The 10,770-nt window shown below is 35.5% G+C and overlaps 1 protein-coding gene across 1 annotated transcript; it reads left to right on the top strand.

Moving 5' to 3' along the window:
• The first annotated feature begins 2,870 nt into the window (after window positions 1-2,870).
• On the top strand, window positions 2,871-6,491 carry LOC132704642 (transketolase-like protein 2). Its single transcript, XM_060674776.1, has 6 exons — window positions 2,871-3,030; window positions 3,424-3,980; window positions 4,033-4,218; window positions 5,235-5,593; window positions 5,724-5,990; window positions 6,041-6,491. The coding sequence occupies exons 1-6, from the start codon at window positions 2,939-2,941 to the stop codon at window positions 6,443-6,445; spliced, it is 1,866 nt and encodes a 621-aa protein (XP_060530759.1). The 5' UTR covers window positions 2,871-2,938; the 3' UTR covers window positions 6,446-6,491.
• The last annotated feature ends 4,279 nt before the right edge of the window (window positions 6,492-10,770 follow it).

Raw genomic sequence — 10,770 nt, 5'->3', positions numbered from 1 at the left:
TTACATAATCGTATAAAATTCACTATCGAGATTGAACAGGATAAGTCTATTAATTTTTTAGACTTAACTATTACGAAAACGCAAAACAAATTAGATTTTTTCATTTTCCATAAACCTTCACACACGGACACATAACATACATAACAACTCACATACAAAATGGCTGCATTTCACTCTTTTATACACAGACTTCTTAATACACCACTCTCAACAGAAAATTACAACAGAGAACTTAATATCATTAAACAAATTGCACTGAACAACGGCTACAATCCGTCCATTATAGATAACATTATAAATAAAAAACAAATCCAGGCAACAGTAAACTCTATTTATCCGAAATCTAATACAGAACACGAACAATTTAAAACAATTACATACATAGAAGAACCCAGTGAAAAAGTTTCAAAACATTTGTCAAAATGTGGTTTAAAAATTACTTTCAGAACTAACAACACAATAGGAAAATTTTTAAAAAACAATAAAACGAAATGTCCAAAATCTCAAAAATCAGATGTCTACAGGTTGAAATGCGGATCTTGTCCTAAAATTTATGTTGGACGAACAGGTAGATCCTTCAAGAAACGCATTAACGAACATAAAATAGCGTTTAAAAACAATAGTATAGATTCTAATTATGCTACACAGTTAAACACAGAAAAACAAATTTTTGACAACAATTTTGATATTTTACATACAAAATGAGACATTCACTGTCAATTAGATTTACATACCTCTCTTATATTAATCTTAAATTCTCACAACAACATTAATTAAGGTTTTATTGTCTGTTATTTTTCGAATAAATAATTTCGTGAAAATCTGAACTTTTAGTTCATATTTATTTTGTTGTGGATTCCTCGCTACTTCAGTTCAGCGAAAAGTTTGATTTGTAAACAACCGACCAGGAGGAGTCCAGAAGATTTGTAAATAGCCAGGCATCATGTTTACAGATAGCTAAAATAATTACAAAAGTTGATGGAAAATAAATAAATAAACATAAATAGAAGTAGGTAACGCGACTTTTACTTGAGTTAATTACACCAATCTAATCAGAATAGAAAGAAGAATCCTGTAGATGTTTAACGGTAACTGTAAAATGAAGCCCACTTTTACGAAGCTACAATAATTGTCCTAAAATATCAAATTCAGACCTGCGTTGTTACGCCTTTTTTGCCTTTCTGTATGGTATACAAATCAGGGTATTCAGCAAAGAAATTAAGGATTGCGGACAGAATAGTTTCCAACAGAGAAGTATGATAGACGACTGAATGGATCCTGTAACTTAGCAGCTTGGAAACTAGCTGACTAGGAGCTACTGGCTCTCCCCATACCGAAGGATTCTTTTCCTCAATCAGCGTAATACATTCTAAAATACAAACGTTATCCCACATTCATAGATTTTACTATTCTAAGATATACATTTTTTGAAATAACGTTTTAGTTTTAATATATACAACAGATTCTTCTGTGTTCGGGGTCGGCACCGGCGGCTACTCCATTATCTTTTCCAATATCTCTCCCAGTCAATTTAACATCGGAACTCGGAGGTTATTGGGATGCAGAAGTCCCGCGGGATCGATTCATCCATCCGGATCCCGAGATATCGAGTGGCTATTTTTGAGACTGAAAGGATCGCGAAACATCGCATACATCATCTGTCGTAAACCGCGGTCAAAAGAAAATGAATTCTTTATATTTCCGGTACAAAAGGTATTTTAGAGGTCCAGGGACTATTATTATATTCATTCATAAGTTTCGACTATTGCAACATTCTTGTAAATATTTTAACAAGATACCGCCTCGCTTTAAATCTATCTAACGAAATGTACAAATTAAGAGTATGTGAACTATGCGTCCTGTAACGACACATCTTCAAACCAAATATCAAAGACATAACCCGTAAACAAAAAAGATACTGGAACGAAATTTATTTAATGCATGTCTGATGCAAGAAATTCTGTTTTCTAAACATGCAGCACTTTTGAGTTGTTAAAAACAAGAAAACAACATCCGTAACTATAAATATAAAAGTTAAAAATATTATTACTCTACTGTCTCCTCTAAAATACCGAATTATACACTAATCAGGCGTGTACAAAGTGTTCATTTAAGATGCCAACTTCGTTAAGACCCTCTTCGGACGTTTCCGGTACTTTAGTCACGACTTTGGAAGCGGTAGCACTTTTTCAGGAGATTTTATGGGATTTTTATCAGTTTGTCAGTTCTGACGCTCAAATCACATTTTTTTTGGAAAAATGTACACTCACACACACTAACGACCGGTGCAAACGAATAGAACGTTTATAAATTTCGTACGAGACTGGTTCTGCTCGTGCCTAAAGAAACTCCTGATTAAACTGGCGTTTATAAAACTTATTGGATTTGTATTGCATTTTAAATTAGAGAGCAAAAAAAAGTAATTAGTCTTTTGAATTTTTACGATACATCGTCATTTTCAGTTTTGTCATTTATCTAACCACAAGTCATTTTCAATATAAAATTTTTTAATGACACGAAATGAACCATTACCGATTACACTAATTTGCAAATGGTATAAAAGCGTCAGATTTGACATATTTTATTTCAATCGGCTGTTAACACCGAAGTTCAAATTTGTTCAACATTCCCAGCAAATGAGTAATTCAATATTGCAATTACCTACCAAAATTTCACAATTATAATTTAAAATCCTTAAGTCAAAACTGACTTAAGATAAAAATGACAGAATAAAAAGCTTGACATTCAGTACTGTCTAAAGGGTATTATATAATAATTTTAATGAACCGCGTATATACATTTAAGTGATAAAGCGTTACTCGCTATCGCGTAGTGGCAGATAAAAATTGATAACCCCTTTAAAACAGAAAATTTTAACAACATCGTCCGATTCGTTTATATAATCCGTCGTAGAAAGGTTTATTTCTGGTTTAAGAAGATGCCGGCTGTAACAGATATACAAGTCCTTAAGGACATCGCGACTAGAATAAGGATACATAGTGTCGAATCTACAGCAGCTGCCAATTCTGGGTGAGTCCATTAAACGTTGGGCTTATTTCTGTTAAACCTTTTGAAGACACTATATTTTTTCAAAACCTTGTGAAAGTGAGCAAATGAGTGTTTTTTATGTATGTATTGCCTATCATGTTTAGGAAAATTTGGCTGTAAAATAAACTTGCATATTTATAATCACTAACGAATCGATTAATGATATTTACATTCTTATTTATAAGTTGCGATAATGTAAAAATGCTGTACATATTTTTAATATCAAAGGTGACCTTCGAGATAAATGATGTAATCCAAACACACTACAGTAATTCTATTTTTTTTAAATAGTTAGACTTAATGTACCAAAGTTAATGATCAGGAGTTGAATTTATTCTAGCATTAGTTTCAGTTTGGTGTCCTTGTATCTTTTAGGCATCCAACGACTTCATCGTCAATAGCCGAAATTCTTTCAGTCCTCTTTTTCAACACTTTGCGTTACAAACCAGACCAACCGAGAGACCCTTCAAGCGACAGATTTGTGCTCTCCAAGGGTCACGCGGCACCCGCTTTATACGGAGCCTGGGTCGAGAATGGAGTGATCCCGGCTCAAGAATTGCTCAAGCTGAGACAGCTGGGTAGTGACCTAGAAGGACATCCTACTCCCAGACTGAGCTTTGTCGACGTAGGTACCGGTTCGCTGGGCCAAGGTTTGGCTATAGCAGGAGGCATAGCTTACACTACCAAAAACTTTGATAAAATCGATGCCAGAGTGTACTGTCTCATTGGCGATGGCGAGAGTGCAGAAGGTTCTATATGGGAATCCATTGCTTTCATCAGTCATTATAATTTGGATAACGTCGTGCTAATCGTAGATGCTAACCGATTAGGTCAATCTGAGGCTACTATGGTCGGGCACAATCTCAACCTTTACAAAGTTAGATTGGAAGCTTTCGGATGGAATACTATCGTCGTCGATGGTCACGATGTCGGTGAGCTGCAAGTAAACAGTAGTTTCCAAATATTAGACATCTTAAATCGTAGGAGAACTTATTAAGGCATTTGACTTTGACGTCGCTACCAAAGGAAAACCAACCGCAATCATCGCGAAAACGTACAAGGGCAGAGATTTTCCCGGAATCGAAGATAAAGATGGGTGGCACGGAAAACCGTTGGGAAAAGAAAGCGAACCCGTTTTGAAGCATTTGAGGAGTCTCTTAAAATTACAAGGTAAGGTCGTAAAACTGAACCACGCATTTTCCATCGAGTCGAGAGGTGAATGAAGGAAAATGAAGCAAATAGAAAGGAGCAAATATGTTTGCTGTTTATTTCTTCATTTTTTTCATCAATTGAGATATTCAGCACTTAATAATAATAATAATAATAATAATAATAATGATAATAAGGTTTATTCATTAAAATAAATGTACAAAACGTACACAATAGAATAATACACATGTTAATGAACAGATTTCCACTGTAACGATTAAAAATGTCTTTAGCTCTACTTTGAAATTTTTATCATATACAGTGTCCTTAAGTTTTTTGGGAAAGTAGTTGAAAAACTTTGGGGCAGAAACATAAATAATCTTTGCTTAACGGTTGTTTTGCTCACTGGGACTGCTACACCATCATTTTTACGGGTATTCCGTTGATGTGTGATATTTTCAAGTTTCAAGAAAGAGAGAGTCCAATTTGATAGTTTCAAACTGTGGTAGAGTATTAGAGTAAGATGCGAAAGGAAGGAATTTTATTTTAGTGTTGATTGAAGTCAGTTTATTATATTTAAACCACTTGCTAATATTGCTAAAATCTCGCTCTACAATGCACTTAAGTCGATACCAGTTTTCTGTGGTGTAAAATACGGCGGTACCATCTGCAAAATAATATAGAATATATTGTGAACAGTACTGGACCCAATAACATTCCTTGCGGAACACCACATGTGACAGTTCTCGTTTTGCTTTTAACGCCATCAATATTCACAAATTAGTTTCTATTTTCGAGATAGTCTTTTAGAATTTTTAACGCACTACCCCTGAATCCATATTTTTCGAATTTTTTCGTAAAAACAACGACTGTTTGAGTGCTAACATTTGATGGTGGCTTTTTAAAGAAGATTTTTCATCTATTAACTTGTTAAATAGATACCAGAAGAATGTATATGTGTAAATCATCTTCTGTCGTTGCCTTTGTTTATTTCGATCGCATGAATTGATTTTTATTGGACTGATTGTGTCTCGTAGGTACGTTGAAATATACAATTCCAAAACCTCAAAGTCAAGCACCTCAAGTCAGTATCAAAAATATCACGCTCTCTTCGCCGCCCAACTACAATGTCGGAGATTCCCTAGCTACAAGACAAGCATACGGATCGGGTTTGGTTAAAATAGCTCAAAATAATCCGAGAGTCATAGCGTTGGATGGCGACATGAAAAATTCCACGTTCGCTGAACAACTGAAAAAATTCGATCCGGAAAGGTACATCGAATGCTTCATCGCTGAACAAAGCTTGGTGGGAACTGCTATCGGTGCTACTACCAGGGACAGAACGGTGGCGTTTGTTTCCACTTTCGCAACTTTCCTTACCAGAGCTTTTGATCAGGTAAAATTAAGGTTGTTTAGCATTTCTCCCATATTGCTGCAAATATATTTTTAATGGAAATTTTAAAATTAATGATGTCGTGTGCCAATAGCACCTAAAATGGTCCAATGATTTTCCCGATTTCTTTCAGATTCGTATGGGAGCTATATCTCAATCAAATGTGAATTTCGTCGGTTCCCATTGCGGGGTGGAAATCGGTGAAGATGGTGCTAGCCAGATGGCTTTGGAAGACCTCGCTATGTTTAGATCAATTCCCGGAGGTACTGTATTTTATCCCGCCGACGCAGTGGCCACCGAAAGGGCTGTTGAGCTAGCAGCAAATACCGCTGGAATATGTTACATCAGAGTCAACAGACCCGCTACCAAAGTTATTTACCCCAACAATTTTAATTTCCAGGTATATTTAACACTCACGCTGGTTTAAATTGTTAAGTAATTTCTCTTCAGATTGGCAAAGCGAATGTCGTTTTCTCTACACAAAACGACCAGGTTCTTCTGATCGGCGGTGGGTTGACTACCCAAGAATCTATTACAGCAGCTTCTCAGTTATCCCAACAAGGTATCGGCGTCCGAGTTTTGGATTTGTTTACTATCAAACCGATCGACAAAGAAGCGATTATCAAAAATGCCAACGAGAGCGGTGGAAGAATCTTGGTAGTCGAAGACCATTATTACGAAGGAGGAATTGGAGAGGCTGTACTCTCGGCAATCGCAGAAGAACGTAACATTTATCTGAAACACGTAGCCATTCCTAGAGTGCCTCGTTCTGGTACGACAGCCCAACTTTTGGATTACTACGGCTTATCGGCTAAGAGCATCGTCAATTACATTCTCGAGGTTATCAAAAAGTGATGTGCTACCACGAAAGTGTTTTCTGGAATAAATATATTTTTATATTCTCAGATTTTTTGTATTGAGTTAAAACGACGCTCTAAGCAATATAACAAAGACTATAAAAAATCCATCCATCTCTTCCCAAATCCCGCAGGATCCGGGAATAACGAAGTATCGATAACTGAATCGAGAACAATAAAGAAACAAAAAGAGATAAAAAGGGAAGACAGCTGACAGCCAGCGAAGACGAATCGGTGACGTATTGACCGCATGTGCGGGGACTGTTTAGCCTCCGAATATGGTTCCTCGTTTCTTTTTAAATCGGTTGAAAATTGAAGTTGATTCATAATTATTCAGCGCCCGCGTGCCCTTTCCCATGAAACCGTTAGGGAAACTTAAAACTCATTTTTTAAACATTAGACAGATTCAAATCGGGTTTCATTAAAGAGAACACACAGAGATAGGGGTGCGCCTTGCATCCCTTTTCCGTGTATATATTGCGAAATCATGACCAAGCGAAATTTCAGACACTTTCCGTTCTTTCTTGTCGACGGGGTCGAGCGAAAACATTTTAATTCAATGATATAATTGTGTATATACGTTTGCGTTAATAAAAAAACAGTTTTGGGCACATAATAGAAACGTAGAGTCACCACGACTCCCTCGCTCTTTGGAGGGGAAACGATTTTCGACTCTTTCCGACAGCGTTGACGTAGTTTTCCTTATTTGGACGAGACCCAAATGGGGAAGGATTGAATATTCGTAGTGTTGTTGGTAAATAAGACTATTATTATTGATATTTTGGTTTGTTGGGTTAAGTCAGTAACGTACTATGTGAAGAACATTTCTTTCAACGTTCAACGTTGGAAGTATCTCTTGTAACGCGTCCGCACATGATTGATCCTGATGTGCATATGTATTGGATATTTCAGAAGATATCAACGACTAGTTTTGTTATGGAGCTGTGGTCTTGCCAAGTCACCAATTTTTTCGTGTGCATTTTTATTTGATGAAGATAAGTTAGTCATTATCTTTTTATTAATAATAGATCAAATTCTTATTTCCTAGAATAGAACAATTTTTGGATATTAAAGGAACAATTGAAACGAAAAATAGAAAGGGAAGGTCAAATCGATTATTGATTTTTTCTACTCTCGTCTGTAAAATACCTAATTATACACCGATATAGCGTGCGGGAAGCGTCACTTTACCACGTCGTTTTTCACGGATCCGAACCACTTCGGACATTTCCGGGTTTTTACACGGGTTTGGAGGCAGTTGGATGTTTTCGGAGATCCTTCCCACGCCTGGAAATGGAAAATAATAATAATAATAATAGTAACAGTATATTATGCAAAAAGTGCGATAAACGGCATTTGATTTTTTGGGTATATTTTTGAAAGACAACACGAATACATTCACCGACTTGAGTGTCAGAATGGACAAAAGTCAAAATATCTCGGAAATATCCGAAGTGGCCCGGTTCAGTGGGACACGAAACTGTGGTGGTAAAATCATGCTTTCCGCACGCTTGATAGTTGTATAATTAGGTATTTTACAGAAGGGAGTAGTATAGTACATATAAATATTTATCCAATTAAATTAATGCATTGTTAAATTTTTGGTTGCGGTTCCCTATTAAACTGTAGGTATTTATCGTCAGCTATTCTCCCTAAACGTCTAATGGGACACTCACCGTGAATAACCCTGTATAAATGAAACGTTCCTGAATAATAATCGTTTTTTTTTATTTTTTGCTTTATAACTTGAGGCCAAGTTTTGTGTGTTACATTCCTGTTAAAATTTTCCCGAGCACATCTAAGCCGCTAGGTAAAATTATTGCGTTAATTTTAAGAATATTTGCAAATTGCTGCAAACTAGTAATTTAAAGTAATTATACAGCAGTACCAAACCGAAAAAGAATACCAACAAAAAAATTAGGTCACTTTTCTTACGGAGTCGCTGAGTCACCGATAACACTATGTACATAATAATTTATGTACTGTCATGAAAAAATATCTCCTTTCATTGCGTGTCATCGAAATATTAACAAAAATCACTTTTTAAAGATGCCTCTTGTTCCCTTAAATTAACCGACATGTCACTAACGAACACTCTGTATATGTAATTTTTGCTGCACATGTTAGTTCTGAATCGCACTAGCTACCACGTTAAATTTCATTTGGGAAATCCCAACTATCATTACACGCACGCCAGTCAGCGCTTTTTACGTAGTGGCATACCGACCAAATATTCGAAGAATGCGAACAACGAACTGAAAAAAAAAGTTCAATTATTTAAGTCATCTGCCGCCGTCGACAAAAAAGACGCCGAAAACGGATCAACCGAATCGAAATAATAGCGTCAAGAAGAAATTCAATTAAGGTATCAAATAAACAATTACAAAATTTTACGTAGGCATGTAATGGGTACCTTTTTGGTCGTTTCGCTAAGTTACTCGCATAGTCACGCCATTTTCCAAGATAATGAATGTTGTAAGCCTTTGAAATGTCACTATATATGCACAGAATTAGGGAGTTTTTTCTGGTGGTAGGCATGTCGGTCTTGCTTAATAAAGGGTATTTATTTAGAGACGACTTTTAATTTAAAAGAAAATATAAAATAGTATAATTTACGATTTTTCTATGGCCTTTAGTTTTGGTTAGTTAGTAGTATGACCATGAAAACCATAGAGAAAACTAATAAGATCAAGGACGAACCAATTCAGGCGTTAAGTGGCGGGAAATTTGAACTATAAAGTTATCTTGAAGTTTTAGAGAAAAGTAAGAAAATTGATAGTTAATATCGCTTTATTTAAAAATAGCAAACATAAATAAATAATGAAAATTGAAAAAAACAATATCGTCAAATCGAACAGCAAAACTTTTATTTGAGGTTGGCTGCCCTTAGTCGTTTATAAGTTACGATAGGAAAAAACTGTACCATAACTGAAATATAAATTAATGGTGCATGTTACGCTGGATTATAACGGTTTTCTACCTTTTTTTATTCCAATGTAAACTCAATAAATACGGCAAATCTTGAAGAGTTAGAAAAAAAATTCAAATGCCAAAAATGTTTTTTTTTGTCATTTATTTGAAAGAAATTTCTTCCTGATTTCAAAAATATTAAGTTTACAGCCGTTTTCTTAATATTCACGTTTAAATTTTAGTTGAAGTTACTAAAACTCAGATCAAATCCGTATAGCCGTGTTAGTAAAATTAGAGTAATAATGTCCCACAATATTGATGATCCTTTCACGGCCGCGAAAACGCAAGAATAATGTCGGAATTTTCGGGCAGTAAAAACACAGTTTGTCGCAAAAAAGAACCAGTCCCCCAGAGAAGCAAGCACGGTTTGTTTTCGCTCTTAACTATCAAGCGCAAGAACAGCAGTTTTGGGATAGGGTAATATTTTCCGATGAAAGGATCTTCCAGTCTTGCATAAAGTGTAAAATCAAGGAGTACAGACCATACAACCAGCGTTTCAACCGTTGATTTGTAGACAGGTACAGAGCTGCAGGTCATTTCAGTGTAAATGCATGGGGATGGATTTCATCCAGAGGAATGGGAGTGGTATAGGAGATTGGAGGGGGAGATTTGCCGGTTAAACTTATGCCGAAAGATTGCAAAACGTTATGGTGCCCAGTGTGAAACAGCTTTACTGGGAAAAAAAATATATTTTCCAACAAGGCAACTGTCCTGTCCACACTGCAAAAATTGAAACCTTGTCATAGCCAAGTAATAGTTCTGACATCATCCCAATCGAAAACATATGGGAGATAATGGTGGAACGGCTGTATCGATGGCGAAAGCTATGGCAATGTATTCAGGAAGTATGGAAGAATTGTCCCTTGAAGAAAACTTCATAACTGATTTCATGACCATGAGTCGAAAACTTCAAGCTGTGATTGATGCGGATAGGGATTGCACAAAGTATTAAATTTCTTCTTGTCCTGTTGGGTCCCTGTTAATAGCAACGAACTATTTTTAACATTTTTTACAATTCTTGCATTTACTTAAACTTAATTATTTTTAAGTTATTTATTTAAAAATTAAAAATTATATTTTTATCATTAAATTACATTACAGCCAACGATAAACAATAACGTTGAACAAAATACTGAATACTCAAATACCTATATAATATCAGCATAATATGCAATTTATCGCTTAGAACTTGCAATAATTTAGTATTCATATAAACAAACACAATAAAAATAGATTTAATAATACATTTTATTGTAAGAGATGGATATACTTTATAGTGAAAGAATAGAGATAACGCGCTCTTACGCTGTTGGCTAAAATAGTTGACGAAATCGCTAAACTGAACTATTCGAT

Source organism: Cylas formicarius, unplaced genomic scaffold (assembly GCF_029955315.1).
Source record: "Cylas formicarius isolate icCylForm1 unplaced genomic scaffold, icCylForm1.1 PGA_scaffold_7__23_contigs__length_41026272, whole genome shotgun sequence".
Lineage (NCBI taxonomy): Eukaryota > Metazoa > Arthropoda > Insecta > Coleoptera > Brentidae > Cylas > Cylas formicarius.
This window is presented reverse-complemented; position numbering and strand designations above follow the sequence as displayed.